The following is a 16,917-nucleotide window of genomic DNA, read 5'->3' on the forward strand; positions in this document are numbered from 1 at the left end:
GAACTCACTCAACTGCCGTAAACCTCAGGTTGCTCATTGGTAAAACAGTCGTCATAGCACCGATATAGTAGGTATAACACTTACTGCTCAATACTATTGTATGTGTGATATTACATTCCTTTGATCCCTAAATTAAACTGAATCTTCTCCAAGTCTCCCCCCACAAAACAGGCAGGGAATTTAATCTGAGCATTATTAGAACTCCCTCCAACTTCCAAGATTAGGAAATTGACGGTTTATTTTACAATCCATGACATGTGAGAAAGACCCTTCGTGTTTGGTTCAGACTTCAATTCAGGGAACATGTTGAGGCTTCTTGTCCAAGTCCTTACATAAGTTGAAAAAGACACACCTGTTGCTTTTGTGCCGGGAGAGGGACTAACTGAAGGAGCTAAATCATCAACTTGGCTGGAGAGTATGTGAAGCTTAAGTGGAAGGATTTGAGTAAGGGGTTTTGAGTAGGATCAGGGACAGTTCATCCATTGTAGCAGGAGGAAGGAATCTGTGTGTCCACCCTGCTGTGTCTGTGATTGTCTTGGTGTGAACTCCTTCCTGTTCATTCCTTTGTCTTGCATTTTCTCTTTTCCTTTTAAGATTTTTTCTTACCACTTCTATGTCCCTATTATTAATTTAAAGTGACTATTTCACCATTGCATACTTTTCATAAATATAAGAGCATTGCATTTTACTTGATTGTTTTTCTTGAGGGTCATTGAACCCCAATAGGGAAAAAGAAGAAAGTTCTGGACTTACTGAATTTGATACATTTACACCATCTGCAACCAGGTTATGTCAGATATGGGAAATGGACTTAATGACCAAAGGAGTGTTGCCAAGCAAAATGCTGTGACATTCTTCTTTAATATGAAGATAAAAATTGTTTGAAATTAGTATATTATTTGTATGCAAAGTGAGGCTGCTAAGGCTCTTGAAAACAGTTTATTTTCTATCCTGTTTATTCTATTAATATACTAAGCAAACTCTTTTTTCTAGATAGTGCCAAAGTAAACTTTTGCCCAGGCTGTATCTGTTTTTTCATGATTCTCTGAATTAATAAGGTTTATTAAGTTCCAAACAGATATGCTGACTGGTGCAGAGATGTCATCAGACTCAATTCTACCTCATGATTGGGTCCTGAGTGACCAGCTGAGACCTGTTAGTTTAGATGCTATATTTCTGATGGATGCCACTGATGTTTTTTAATAACGTTCACGTCTCAACCAAATGCCAAGAGATTCATCAGTTTGGGCGTAATAATTTCTGCTGTACTGCTGCACAGTTGTAGAACCTGACTGGGAGCCATAACCCCTCCACCTCCATATTGACCTCCCGTAGGAGACTGAATAATGGTTCCCCAAAATATCAGATCCTAATCCCTGGAATCTGAAAATGTTACCTTATAAAGAAAGAGGGCCCTTGCAGATGTGATGAGGGATCTTGCCATGGGGATTTCATCCTAGTGGGCCTTAAATGCCATCACAAGTGTCTTTATAAGAGAGCGGCAGGGAGAGATTACACACAGAGAAGAGGAGGCAATGAGACCAGGGAAGCAGAGATTAGAGTGATGCAGAGTTACTAGAAGCTGGAAGATGCAAGGAAAGTACCCTCCAAAGGCTCGGGAGGGAGAACAACCCTGCTGACATCTTGATAACAGACTTCTGGCCTCCAGATCTGTGAAAGAATACACTTCTGTTGTTTTAAGTCACCGAGTTCGTGGTAATTGTACAGGAGTCATGAGAAACGAATATGCTCCCTTTTCCTTATCTCCAGAGAATATCTGAACTAGACTTAAGTGCATCAGAGAGAGGAAAAGTAGCTGGAATTTTAGCTGCTTGCCTTAGTAGTTCCTTCTGCTTTAGTGGCAAAAGGAACAGGATGAGGGGAGGGAATCTGAGAACAGGACTCAGGTCTCTGGCTCTTACCCTTTAGCTCTGTGACTTTGAGTGTTTAAAATCTCTGATCCTTAGTTTTGCCTGAAAATAAGAAGGTTCAATTTGATTAAAAGATTTTCAAATGTTGTTTACAGATTCCACTATGACTTTTTGTTTTAATCTCAATATTAAAACACATATGTTGAATTATTTGAAAATTTTAATAGTTTTAAACACTCAAATATATTATGTGTTAATTAGCAACACTTTGAAGACCAATTGTGTAGTAAATTCTGCCTCCAGCTTAGTTTATTTTGGTGTTGACCACAGAATACCGCTTCTCATTCTGCCTATGTTTAATTCAATGATTCTCATCGAGGGAAGACAACAGAATACCCTAGGGTTGCTTTGCCAAAAAACTCCAGAAATCCAGGCCCATCCTAAGATATTCTGATTTAGTAGGTTTTAGTATTCTGCAAAAGACTTAAATACTACAGAACAATCTGGAGAACCAACATAAACCATCGCTCTTTTTATCACCCTTCCCCCAAACCATTCAATTGGTGCTAATATCCTGTCCTACACGTTATCTTGTTCAACATGGAACATTTTTATCAGTGAAGATTGAAGATCTTTGATTTGGTCTTCAGTATCTGTTATTATGGAACTCGTACCCAGACCTGTCCTTCTCTTGGTATAGGCTCCCACTACCCCCATTTGGACCACCACTATGGCCTTCTAACTAATCTCCCTCTCTCTAGCATCTAGGCCTCACACTCACTCTATCACCATCCCTAAACACAATTTTCATTTCATGACTCTAAGAAGCAAGGTACAAGGCAAGTCCATAAACCTCAGCCTGGCATTCAAGGTCTTGTGACACCAGATTCCTATTTATTCCCTTATTTTCTTTAACTTTACAACCTGAGCCTTCTTCTTTTACTTTTTAAACAGTTTTTAAAGATTGTTTTTGATGTGGACCATTTTTAAAGTCTTTACTGAATTTGTTACATTACTGCTTCTGTTTCATGTTTTGGTTTTTTGGCCGCCAGGCATGTGGGATCTTAGCTCCCTAACCAGGGATCCAACCTGCACCCACTGCATTGCAAGGTGAAGTCTTAACAACTGGACTGCCAGGGAAGTCCCTGAACCCTCTTCCTTAAAAAAAATTTTTTTATTCACTCTTCACCCTCATATGCTACTCTAATGCCATCATTTACAATGATCTCTACATGTACAAATACCTTTATCTTCCTCTGTACTCTGCAGGGCCTGGTTCTGGTCCAAATGTCACTATTTCAGCCTATGCTATCTGTTTCCTTCTGTGAATGGGCTATTAGAACTTATTTTCAACTATACAAACAGTACTGGAAATATTTTTTTGGATATAGTGCATAGGTATTTCAGGGCTCTCCAAAGGACAGGTAGTTTTCCTTATCATTCTACCTACCTTTTTGTACCCTACCCTGCCCATAAAATCTTTCCCAACTCTTTCATCCCATATCGGTTTCCCTTTTTCTTTTTGCCTTTCTACTCTCCTTAGTCTCACTCAGCCTTCACACCTGGTCCTAGTTTACCTTGTAGTGTTTCCCAACATTGTCACGTATTAGAAGCACCTGAACAGATTTAAAAAGATTTAAAACGTCAACTAAGGTCAAGGTTTTACATTTAAAAACTGTTATTCTCAACAAGAAACTGGAGAAAAGTTCTCGACCACACAGTATTTATAGGCTATGTTTGGGACTAGCACCTTATGTTCATTATTTTACCAAATCTAATAAGGATGAATAATAGTGCATCACAGGGCTTCCCTGGTGGCGCAGTGGTTGAGAATCTGCCTGCCAATGCAGGGGACACGGGTTCGAGCCCTGGTCTGGGAGGATCCCACACGCCACGGAGCAACTAGGCTCGTGAGCCACAACTACTGAGCCTGAGCATCTGGAGCCTGTGCTCCGCAACGAGAGAGGCCGCGACAGTAAGAGGCCCGCGCACCGCGATGAAGAGTGGCCCCCGCTTGCCACAACTAGAGATAGCCCTCGCACAGAAACGAAGACCCAACACAGCAAAAATAAATAAATTAATTAATAAACTCCTACCCCCAACATCTTCTTTAAAAAAAAAAAAAATCGTGCATCACAACCTACTTGCAAACAGTGTGTCTTAACCACAGGTAGTTGCCTTTCCAGATCGGGGCGTTTCTCAGACTGCAGTAGACTGCATCTCTCTTGATGGGCAACGGGTGCCATCTTGACTACTGAATCACATGTCAACATCTCTGGGTGGCTCATTAGATCCTCTATGATCTAACCCACATTATCTGCTCTCCACTCTCCCCCAACGTGCAAACCCTCAGAATGAACACATGAGATGCGTGACAACTAGTGTCTTTTACAAATTGCCAGCATGAAGTTTGTGCATCTTTACTCATCACAGTCACTTTACCGCTTCGCTGCTCCTCAAAATGCAAACCTCTCTCTGGTAAACTCCATCTAAAAGCTGGCTGCGGCACTTCCCCGACGGCGCAGTGCTTGGGAGTCTCTGCCAATGCAGGGGACATGGGTTCGTGCCCCGGTCCGGGAAGTTGCCACATGCCGCAGAGCAACAGTTGTGGCCCGTGTGCCACAACTACTAAGCCTGAGCTCTAGAACCCTCGAGCCACAACTACTGAGCCCGCTCGCCTGGAGCCTGTGCTCCGCAACAAGAGAAGCCACCGCAGTGAAAAGGCCGCGCACCACAACAAAGAGTAGCACCCATTCAATGCAACTAGAGAAAGCCTGCACGCAGCAACGAAGACCCAATGCAACCAAAAATAAATAAGTAAAAAAAAAATTAAAGAAAATAAAATAAAAGTTGGGTGCACTTGATCATCTGTGGTGCCAATTCTTATGGTAGACTTTGTAAGCCTTTCAGACATTCATGAAATTGTTCTTTTTTGTGTGCTACAGTTGGGGGTGGGTAGAGAACAGAGAGATAGTGCTTATTTTACATATTAATAATGAACTTTTCTAGTTCCAGAGCCTGGATTTTCCGGTTCATTTTAATAAAGTAAGTTATATTAACTGTTTTGTCATCATGTTACTACAGCTATCCAGTACTGTTTTGAACCTATTCTTGTAACAAAGAACGGGTATATAGGGTTTCCCTTGTATTTAAGAAAAAAAAGTATGCCAAACTTCTCCAACAATCTGGAATTTTATTCCATCCATATACATGCATAGTAACAACATTTGTTGAGAAATTATTTCTATCAGAAGTAGAACATTATCTTTGTGATCACCAGGTGCAGTATTGCTACTCTTATATTTAAATAGATCTTATATATGAATTAAATTCATACTTGCAGCATTGAGTTTAGGGTTTCGATTTAGACTGTGCCTTTCAAAAGATAAAACCGATTAATACTACCTCATTACTTACAATACTGCTTCCAGTAATTTTGTTCATTCTTATAAAGTATTGCATTTAACAGCAAAGTTTAAAAATTGAGACAGAGCTGCATCAGCGAAAGAAAATACAAGTACTATACAAGAAAAAAATTGCCATCTTCATTTAACATACATGTTTAAGATTAAGAAAATGGACAGAAACATACGGCTACATACAAATGCAAAGCCTAGTTACTAAGAGACTGTATCTGCTAAAATATAAAGTGCAAACGGAGCCTGATTATCCAAGAATTGAAATCTTAAGGCGAACTTATAGCACGTGTATTTAGAACATCTTTGCAAGTTATATTTTAGCATATACATATATCTGCAACAGCATATAAGAAGAAATCAAGATACACAAGTGCTTTGGAAGCTATTTCTAAAATGCTTTTCTGTATTGTTTGTGACTATTTTCTTTAAAAGCTACTATACAGTGCAAACCATATATGCTACACAATAACTATACAATAACATTACAAATGACTTTAATATAAAGTTTTTAAATAAAAAATAACATAACCACAGCTATGAATACTGCTGGTAAAATAAATTAATTTTTTTTGAAAATGGCACCAATAATACACTTTACTAATGGACTGTAATGAAATTACACCTTAAGTCTTCAACTCAGCCATAATGAATTGTCTCCTGATTGCCCAGATGTAATTCAAACAGCTTTTTTTTTTTTTTTTCTGTACTGGGTAGAACAACGTACTAAACACTGGTACCAAAGGTGAGTGATGTTTATTTATTTTGTGATTTCATTTGACATGTTCTGCTGCATGTGATGAGCAATAAAACTTCTTGTGAGTTATAAAGTTTGAGAGGTTGTTGAACTGGATGTCACACAGCCGGCAATATTTCCCACTGGTTGGAGCCTGGGTGGAGCCATTCACACCTTTAGCTATACTAGACAACTGGTCCTCTGTGGAAGGAATTCCTGGGGAGACGTTCTCGTTCGTGGCTAATGGGTTCTCCGAGATCCAGGAGGGAGATTTGCGGCTGTCTTCATGCTGAGGATTCTGGGCAATGTTCTCTTGCTGTGGGTTGGCGGCAGGGCGCTCGTCTTGCTTCAGTCCACCATTCACTATGACCATGCCTCGATTTTTGGGCAACAACGGCAGGGAATCTTTCTTCGGCACAGCGCACCCATTGGAAGAAGCCTGGCTTTTGGGAGATTCATTTTCCGCGTTTGTGCTTTGGTCCACGTCAGCGTTATGGATGACAAGAGAACCAGAAATATAATCACTTGGCTTTATTCCATAATAAGGAGAGAGCTGGTCGGCTCCTTTTGCCTTCTTTATTGCTCCAGGGTACAGGCATTGTGGAAGAAACAAATGTTTGTTTTCTTCTTTTGTCGCAATGAGCTGAGCGGCTTCACTGAAGACTTTCAGGCCCTGCAGGGTTGCTAAGTGGGATGAAAATAAGTTTCCGTTGGGGGAAGGCTGCTTCAGATTCCCATTTTTCTCACATTTTATGATGCTTCTTTCATAGCTGACATCGGGGCTGTTTCGTTCGCTTTCTGGATTCGGAAACACTTTGCTGTCGAGCGGAGCCAGGTCATTACGCTGGTGTGCAGTGACCGGGCAGAAATTCTGCTTGTGGGCCAGGTAGTTTTCTACCTTGTTGAAACTGATCTTGCACACAGTGCACTCGTGGTAGTCCAGCAGCCTTTTGGGAGATGCAGTCGTCCGCTCAGACTGGGATAAACACTTTTTGCTGAGATCTATGGGCACGTCCATCTCTAGGCAGGAAACACTGGAATGAGTAGTGTCACATTTGGAAACCGGAACACACTTGTTAATCGTGAGGGACGTTTCCAAGTGCTTTGAGACAATTCCTGGAAAGATATCACATCTTGGATGGTAGCACTCTCCCAGCCCTTCCGTGGGTTCTTGAGTGGAGGTACAAGGATTGCTGAGGTTGGCTACGTCGAGAAATCGCTGTTGGACTAGCGGAGGCCTTTGCTCCTGTTCAGGAAGACACATCTCATACATCTTCCTGCGCTTGCGCGTACGCATGGTTCTCTGCACGGCAGGCACTTTGTTGGAAGCTGACCTCTTGAGTGGAGGGTCGTGGCGCGTAGCACAGTAATACTGTTTGTGGACCATGTATGTTTCATGCCGGCTGAAAGTAATGTTGCAAGCTTCACAGGTAGTCTTATTTGGGTCACTTTCCCCATCCACTAAGGGGACACTGGGATTTTTCACATCAACAGGTTTTCCATTAATTTTGTCATCATTGCTGTTGGGGGTGGAGAGCTTCTTAGCTTGAATGGAAAAGTCCTTGTCGTGGCCCTTCCCATTTGGCCCAATTAAATCTAAAACAGTGGAAGAATTGATGCAGGGTGTTTGAAGAAGTGGATTCTCAGGATCCGCAGAATGAGCGGCTGGATTGAGAAGGTTTAGCGAGGTTTGGCCAGTGTTGGGACTCACGGCCTCAGGCATCTTTTCTGAAACACCAGGGAACTCTGGGGACTTGGCCATCTGCTGCCATCGGCTGCTGCAGTAATGTTTTTTGTGCACTAGATAATTATCCAAATTATTGAATGTTATGTTACACTCAAAACAGGTAGCCCCTTTGGGCATCAAGGGGCTGTAAATGACGGGAGGGTAGCTACTACTTCCGTGCCTCAGTCGCCGATGTACCAGTTCAGACATCTTGGCTAAGATCTCTGAAGCCTGAGGGACCATTGTGATATCTTGGGGAAAAGCAAACTGAGATAGAAAGGGTCCCACGGGGAAAGAAGGCCCAATATTAGGCTGAACTGGAGATGAGGCAAGTCTTGGACTAGAGGGCTCAGACTTTATTTTCGTGTAAGAAAAGCTTTGTTTATTTGTTGCAGACTGAATTTCGGGTCTCTGGTTAGTGAGAAAGAGCTGAGTCTTTTTCTCACACTTGTCCAGCTCCGTGTCAGAGCTCGCATCTTTAGTCTGCATGGCCTTTTGGCTCTGGGGGAGTTCACTTCTGGTCAGCAAGTCTGTGGCTGGCTGTAAGCTGTCTTCGGTTCCACTTGGAGAGTGTTCCATGTCACTTTCTCTGGGCAGTTTGCTGCCAGGGACATGGAGCTCCTGGTGCTGCAATAACTCCCTCTGAGTCTGGAAGCCGAAGTGGCAGTGATTGCATCGGAAGGCAGCTTGAGTGAGATGGGAGAACAGGTGTTGGTGAAAGTTGATCACAGAATCAGCAGTGTAGCTACAGACGGTGCATTTTAGACTAGCACCAGGGGGGAGGAATTCTTCCATTTTCACTCCTGGAGGAACATACAAAATCAGAATACTGAGAACCACACATATTGGTTTTCTAATGATATGAACCGTTACTAATGACCTCATGTGTCCAACACAGCAGAAACGAACTGAAATCTTTCGGAATCTTATCTGTGATAGTAACGTTTTTCTTGTGACGTCCTTCAACATAGATGATGATAATAACAGCCCTTTATGGTTTCCGAGGCACTTTCATGAATATTATTGCATTGTAGTGGGATAGGCATCATTGTTTCAATTTTACAGGTCGGGGAACACATGCAAGGAGGCTAAAGGAATTGATTATGGTAATAAAGCTATTCAGTGATGGAGCCATGACTAAACTTCAGATTTTATAATTTCTAATCCAATAACCTTCTTACCACAGCACTATGCTCTACATTAGGAAGAAGCAGGCATTAGTTAGAGTTGATAGTGATAACCTATGTGCAAATCAAATAAATCTTAGTGCATTTAGTGTACCAGATTAGGTCTTTATTCAAAAGAATCCAAATAGAAACCATTTTCTAAAGTAATTAATAACCTACTAATTTATCTTTGGTACAAATTTAGAATTTTATTCATTGGTTTTGCTGAACATGGTTTATCTCTATCCACGGCTGATACTGGTACCAGTACATTAATGTAGGCGTTTAGGACCGACATCCATGCTGATTGGTCATGGCCTGTTTTTAGTCAGTTATTAAATATTTTGAATATCACCACTGACTGGTGGGTAAGCCTCAATGCAATATTGTGATTTACAAGGAAAATGTATTTGGTCATTCTGATGAGTAAAATCTATTTCTCATATATATTTGGTCTTTATCCTTGGTTACCAGCTCACAGCTTCTAAAACTCTTGGAGTTTCCTGTGATAAGAGTGATAAAGGTGTCTTTGTTATGTTACTGAGGTGACTTTTGGAAAGCCCTTAGGTAACCTAAGGATGGGTGGTTGTTAGGAGAAGCAATCTTGTGATTACATGGGTTGGAACTTTCATTCTTCCCCTCCTCCACTTCTGGGAAGAGGGGCTAGAGATTAAGTTCAATTGCCAATGGCCAATAACTTAATCAATCCTGCCTATGTAATGAAGTCTCCATAAGACCCCCCCAAAAAACAGAGTTCAGAGAGCATCTCAGTTGGTAAACATGTGGCGATCTGGGGAGAGTGGCAGGCTCTGAGAGCACTTGGAAGCACCTTGCCCGTTCCCCAAACCTAGTCCTATGCATCTCATCCATCTGGCTGTTCCTGAGTTATATCCTTTCATAATAAACCAGTATCTGGTGAACAAATGGGTTTTCTGAGTTCCGGGAGACACTCTAGCAAAGCAGTCAAACCAAGGGGGTGTCTTGGCGACCTCTGATTTATAGCCGACTGGTCAGAAGCACAAAAGACTAAAGTCTGCATTGGGGTGGCGGTGGGGGAGTCACTCTTGTAGGACTGACCCCTTAATCTGGGGAATTTAATGCTCTCCCTGCATAGTGTCAGAATTGAGTGGCGTTGCATTGCAAGACACTCAGTTGGTGTCTGAAGAATTACTTGGTCGGGGGGACCCCTTCCCCTATGAATTGGAATCAGGATCTGGATACTCCTACTTACTCAGGTCAACTCTTGTTCCCATTTGTTGGCATATGGTTAAATCAGGCTTGGTTCCTCCTCTCTGCCCTCTAGACTTAAATGAGAATTGTCTTTTATATTTATAAGATGAAAATATGGCAGAGAGATAGAGATAAAAGGGGACTTCTTTTATTTGTCTCCTTTTCTCCTTGGCTAATCCAATACTCATTTTCCTGTTGAGCTGGGAAGATGCCTCTATCTCTATTTTTGTTTTGCGCGTGACTTTACACTCACCATGTGAGACAACCAACCTGTTTCTGCTTCCCCTGCTTTATCACCTCATAAAGACAGCTCTTTGTAGGGAGAGGGAAGAGAATAAGTAGAAAGGAAATGGCTTATTTTTATAGGTGCAAAGACAAAAGCTTGCCCTGTACTAGAGCACTGGAGGTTGGAGTTAGTTTTTTTAAACTGAGCACCCCAAGCAAAAACAGCAAAGGAAGTCACCCGGAGGTGACTTACAAGTTTCATACTTTAGGTGCTGAATAACTATGATTCCCAAACCTTGGTTTGCCCTATCCAAGAATGTTCAAAGAAATATCTAAAATTAATATAATTCTGTACATTTGATTCAGTTCAGTTGTTTTTAAAATATAGGAATTAGAATACTATGTATGATACTGACAACAGTTGGGCATACAATTCCAAATAAATGGGAATATTTGCCACCTTGCTCTCAAGAACAGGCTTAAAAAAAAGAAAGAAAAAGAAAAAGAAACTTGTTTTTCAGCATAACTACTTTAGTTGAGAAAAAACTAGAATGATTTAGCCTGTAAACTGAGCACTGTAAGTCGTTAGAAAATAATTCAGACCCAAGTCCTTTGAATAGAGTATACTTGTTCGTGACAAAAGATAATAACCAGCTGGTCCAGCAAGTTTAAGTTTGATTTTATAGATAGATAGAGATGTATGAATGTACGTATATATGTAGAGAAAGAATAGGGTCTCCTGGAGTAGAAGAAGAAACAAGAGAGGCACTCACCACTGTGTGAGTTCATGTGCATTTCTAGAGCTCGGGCATTTGAAAAGCTCTTGGTGCATTGTGGGAAGGGGCACATACTGGAAATCTGAGGAGTGCTGTCTTCGTTTTCCTCTGACACTGGAGCAGTTTCTCTTTGTCTCCCACTGCAATAGTACATCAAATGGGCTTGCAGATTCCGCTCACTCCGATACCAGATGCCACAGGACTTGCAAGGGAATATATCCTCTGCAGGCAGAAACACAGGGACACGTTAGCTGCTGCCCACTTGGAGCCAACCATGGGTAAAGCAGCATTTGGTTCAGTTTTTCTCAGAGTCTGCTCCCAGGTTATGAATTAGGCAATCAGACAGGGGCTAGTGCAGTCTTCGGTGTTGTTCCACAGTACAGGACTATTTTCAAAGAAATGTTCCTCTTAATGCGGTTTACCTTCCCACAGACTCTTTAGAAAGTGGTACTCTAGGAGAATCCCAACATAAAGCAAAAGAGATTAATCCTAAATTGTTTATATTGTATTTATAGTTTAGAAAAATAGACATTTATAAATAGCAAAGTGAATTGGTTTATCTGCTTGATTAAAAGGTAAGGGATCTAATGGCTGAACTAAAGTTAGCTTTGATGCCAACTCCTGACATCATTGGTCCATTTAATAAATTAATTACAGAGTACCTCCTTAGTGCCAGATCTATGCTGAGTTGGGTGTAAAACAAAATGAGAGACCAAACAGCTGTTGTTAAGGAGCTTAGATCTCCTGGGGCTGGTTAACAAGTGGTTCGCTTGTTCATTCCATTAGAACGTGATGACCACACACAGTGATGGAGGTACTTGAAGAAGTCAGAGAAGGATTTAGAGGGAAGATGATGACATGCCTTAGCTGCCTTGTGAAGGATGAAATTAAGCTAGTCAGGTGGAGAAGAGGATTGTGTCCTCCTAATCAAGGGATCAGCTACGGGAGCCTGAGAGAGCGACTGGGTGGAGGCTGGGAGGCTATTCTGTAATCTCAGGCAAGGGGCTGGGAGAGATGAGGTTGTAGAAGTCAGGGACAGACTACCAAAGGCCCTGTCAGCTTTTTTAAGTTTAGATTTCTATCTCAATGGTTATGGAAAATGACTGAATCATTTCAAGCAATAGACTGACAGAATCAGCTATGATATAATCCTAACAGTGGAGTTTTGAAGGTAGTGAATTTGGAAGGAAGACTTACGACTGGTAGGAGACAGCTGCAGTAATCTAAGTGAAATATGACAGAATTTAAATTGTAGCTAATAGTCATGTACTATTTGTTAAGTCATGCTATAATATGTATGATATGTATTTCTCATGTATTCATTCATGGAAAATTTCTCTCTCTGTTTTCCCCTCATTCATTAATAGGTGAAGAATGTGAGGTTGAATAACTTGCCATTATCATGCAACTGGGTGAACTGGGATTGGAAAACCCTGGTGTAAACACTCTTCCATAATGCCTCAATGAAAGGGGGACAGAGAGAAGAAAAGTTATACTGAGGAAGCAGAACTGACTGGAAGTGATGACCACTATTTTGCAATTAGATGTTAGAGCAGAAGGTAAGGTTTCTCCTTGGTGCCTAGACTTCTTGTTGGCATTTCTGTGTTAAGGGATGTTTTCATTCATCTCTACAGGGAATAGAAGACAGATGGGTGATGAATTCAGGCTGGGGCACATATGGAGTGACTAAATCTGACACTGCATTGTGCAAACTTGGCACTTTTGTAGTGCCTCTGATCAGAGGGATGGAAGATAACACTGTAAACTGGGATTAATCCAGGCACACCAGGGCATATGGTCACAGTAGATATGTGGGAGTGGCTATTTCTGTGAGAAAGAGACAGGAACATTGCAAAGATGGCAAGAGAGGTCTGAAACTCGCCAGAAACAGCTGGACTTGTGATTTATAAACTGTTAATGTATAGTGAGTTGGAACACATGATAGTGAAGGAGTTGGCTCAGGAGATCCTGTTGAAGGAGAGAAGGAGAAAAGTAAGGACCAAATTCTAGCTAATGAGAAGTAAGGACAGCAGGTACAATACAGAATTTTAAAATACAATTTAATTACAAAATTATATACTACTGCTGTTTATTATTTAGCCCCTCCCACCCAAGTTTTAGTTACATTTATACTTTTCAGAGGCCCAGTGTATAGTAAAGGGTTTATTTTTCAGGATGACTTTAACTGATTAACTAATTTAATAATGAGAACAAAGCCTGTATGCATCTATGGTGATATATTTGGGATTAATAGTTATCTTGCTATAGAAAGCAAACAGAGTATTCCTTCAAATATAATTAGAATTAACATTCACACACTGGAGTGTCACAATAATATAAGATACTCCTAGAATAGGTGGTAACAAAATCATTTTGCCTCAGTTTCAAGTTGGGTCCATGTTATTTCAAGTTCCTCACTATTCAAATCAAACTAAAGATTCAGTAAAGAAAACAACTCCATTTACATTAAGGAAATTCAGAAATAGTAGCTTGGGTTGTGTACACTGAATCCACTGGTTGGATGCAGAGTAATTCCAGATACACCTGAGAAGTTCTTCATTCTAAAGGATGCTGTTACAGCAAGAACATAATTACTGTTGAATATATATGTATGTATATATGGATACATATATAATATCAAGACATGATTGTAGTCTCTAGACTTCTGCATCATTCAAAGTCTCAGGGATTTTCAAGGACATTTTTGCCTCAATGCAATGTTTCACTTGCCACTGGCTTTAGAATCTATTCTCCGCTTAAGATGTACTCACGTGTTCTCACAGAGCTAGATAAAAGCAGAGCAGAGTCTAGCATTCTGATCTTGGGACTCCTAGATCACTGATTTTATGTCAAGAAAATACAAACTAAGTTCAATAGTCCTTTTAACAAACTATAATCACAAAGGTATATTTGCCAAGGCACATTTTAAAATTCTCCATATAAAGTATTCTAAGATTATACGTATTTTTCTTTCTCTTCTCTTTATTTTTTTTTACATTAGCTGATGTCTTGATTTATCCAGCCTACATTTCCCCTTCATTAGTGTATCTAATCAAATTTGATTTTGTGTCCTTTTTCTTATTTTATGTTTTAACTCTATGGCTCTTAATACCAAAACTATTCTACCATAGGAGCAACAATGAAAGCTGTTGGACCTCTTATAGCTAAATCGTCTTGAATGTTGTTTAGTTTAGAATGTCAGATTTTTCTGTGTGACATTCAGGAATCCAACCTGAAATGAATGAATTTAAGTTATTCCTTTTATACTCCCACGAGAAGCAAACACAAACACACACACACACACACACACACACACACACACACAAAACTGGAGAGAATATAAAATAAAATCATAACACTGGAGAAAAAAGTCTGTCCCTGGTTGCCTGTCAGTAGACATTATTTTTTTCTCTCCCATAAATACCCATCACCACTACAAAGCTATTGTACTGGGCTATTGCACTCAGCACTTACTATTGACAATAGCTGTAGGCAAAATAGAAGCCATGGCAGCTTGCTGAGGGAGCAGCTGAATTGAGTCCAGCAGGCGCGCCGGGTACATCCCTTCTGTAAGAGTCATTTGACTGGCAGCTTGTAGCCTTGAGTCAAAATCCACCACAAAGGCAATTAGCTCTTCACCCTCAGAGATGGCCTTCGTAGTCGTGCACCAAAGCTGACCCCCTATTAAGAAGAAAAAAGAAAAAGAATTGACATAGAATGCTCTAGCCTGCTGTACATTGGATTGATGTCAATAGGACCTTCTCATGTTTTTCACATCAGTTTCTACTGGGGTGCAGTGTTTGATCAAGACAACGGCTGTCCTCCTCTTCCCTTTGTTAACCTAAAACAATAAAACTGCCAGTTACTTTACCAGCAACACAAGTTTAATAGCAAGGAGCTGCAACTCAGGACAGGCAGCTATGGTCAACCACATGAAAGTCTGGTGAAACAAAAGAGAGGAAACTCTTATAGAGAAGGGGAGGTTGGGTGGGGCCATTATAAACAAAAAGCTCATTGGAGGAAATTGAAAGTTCCAAATATAGTGGCTTTTCATTGGCTGAGTTGTTACATTCTTTCATTGGCTGAGCTGTTGTCAGACAAGGAGAAATGCTTTCTTCCTTCAGCTGAGAGGTATTAAGTAGTGTCACTTCCTGATGGAGATGCAAAGTCCATCTCTTCCTGTTGGGATCTACACTGAAGTCAAGTAGTACATAACAGCTCCCCCTTCTGACTTCCCTACTCCATTTTAGTGCTGTTTCCCTTTATTAATTTTCATACCTGCCTATGTGGAAAATTGTATTCCTTGCATCAAATGAACTGTTCAGTGACCAACAGTAGGAGAAGATTAATAACCAAGTATAGACATAATCTGTAGAGAGTTTTGTCAACTGTTTGCATTCCAGCGCTTGACTTAATCATTAACCATGTTATTACATGTTATACTGCCTAAGAACAAGCATGGTAGGGATACAACCACAAAATTTATTTCAGGTGAGGCTTTGAAGTTACTCTTTACGTGCTCTTTCTGTACCTTATGGAAGTAAGAAGTTATTTCTTTTTCTCTCTCTTCCCCAGATACTGGGGAATATATATATATGTGTGTGTGTATATACATATATGAATGATACCTAAAACTACAAAGCAAGTAAACAAAGTTCCTAAAATTTAGAACATTAAAGTGAAATTCCAGTTAGCTTTACTCTCCTTATAAGTCTGCTGCCATTTATTTTGGGGGGGGTGGGGGGGTGAGCACCGAGTGATCTTTACTTATATAATATTTCTCATAATGCAGCTTCTTTATCTCCTTTTACCCTGATTGAACTTCCTGAAAAGGAGATATGCCAAAGAGCCTTTTCAGAAAGGCTTATTTAAATAAAGATTTGTTTAAATGAAAAGAACCCTCTCTTCAAACACTAAGATAGACTCTGGCTTGGTGCTTCAAATGATCACGTGTGGTGCATTAAAAAGAAAATTAACTATGCAAGTACATCTTCTAATGTATTGGAATGCGATAGTGAATGCTCATTTATTTAACATGTTTAGACAGGCAAAGCACTTATATTTTGTTATCTACACTCTCAGGCCTAGATATGTATCCTGTACAGTTATGCCTGAAGTAATATGGCATACTTGATATGTTATAAAGCTTTTTTTCCTCATTGTGTATATACTGCAAGGCTATATATTGTACTCATTAAGCAAGCAAAAATTGTACCCATTCTGATAAGTAATATTGCTCTGTTTATCTTTCAGCATAACTGCCTTTTCAACCGCACTTCATTTCTTTCCACCCTGAAAGAGATCATAGTTTTTAAACAACTTGTGGTAAAACGCTGGTGGAAAAGATGACAACAGCATACGATAGGGCAGAGTTGCCTAGAAGATTCAGGACATCGTTTTAGAGAAACCTCGGACAGTTAATTAAACCAGCTGATTAAATTTCAAAGGTAAGCAGACAAGACACCATCCACGACAGTAAATGTCTGTGAAAAAATAAAGCTAAAATTACAGACCTCGAATTTATATGAAAGTTTCCAAGGAAAACACAAATATACTAAAAGACTAGAAAACAACCATTTTTCACTTTCACTTTAATATATCTGAAAGCATACAAGTTTCCCAAAGTTGAAAACAGATTCACCTTGGCATTGATGACTTCTTTACAAATATAGAAGCTAAGCGGCATCATCGCGGAATCTGATGAGCATTGAAAAGCGCTAAGTGATGCTATTTCTGCTGGTGATGCTTCTTCCCCCTGGAAGGCTTCTGCA

The 16,917-nt window shown here is 40.3% G+C and overlaps 1 protein-coding gene across 1 annotated transcript in view; it reads right to left on the minus strand.

Annotated features, from left to right (window-relative positions):
• Window positions 1-5,044: 5,044 nt before the first annotated feature.
• ZFPM2 (zinc finger protein, FOG family member 2) overlaps window positions 5,045-16,917 on the minus strand; it is a 462,014-nt gene continuing 450,141 nt past the window's right edge. Inside the window, exons 6-8 of the mRNA XM_029222662.1 lie at window positions 14,621-14,827; window positions 11,144-11,368; window positions 5,045-8,552 (exon numbers count right to left, since the gene is read on the minus strand). Of these exons, the coding sequence (XP_029078495.1) occupies window positions 6,061-8,552; window positions 11,144-11,368; window positions 14,621-14,827 (2,924 nt within the window). The 3' untranslated portion in view covers window positions 5,045-6,060. The remainder of the gene's footprint in view (window positions 8,553-11,143; window positions 11,369-14,620; window positions 14,828-16,917) is intronic.

Source organism: Monodon monoceros, unplaced genomic scaffold (genome assembly GCF_005190385.1).
Source record: "Monodon monoceros isolate NGI ecotype Baffin Bay Population unplaced genomic scaffold, NGI_Narwhal_1 Super_Scaffold_14, whole genome shotgun sequence".
NCBI classification, from domain to species: domain Eukaryota; kingdom Metazoa; phylum Chordata; class Mammalia; order Artiodactyla; family Monodontidae; genus Monodon; species Monodon monoceros.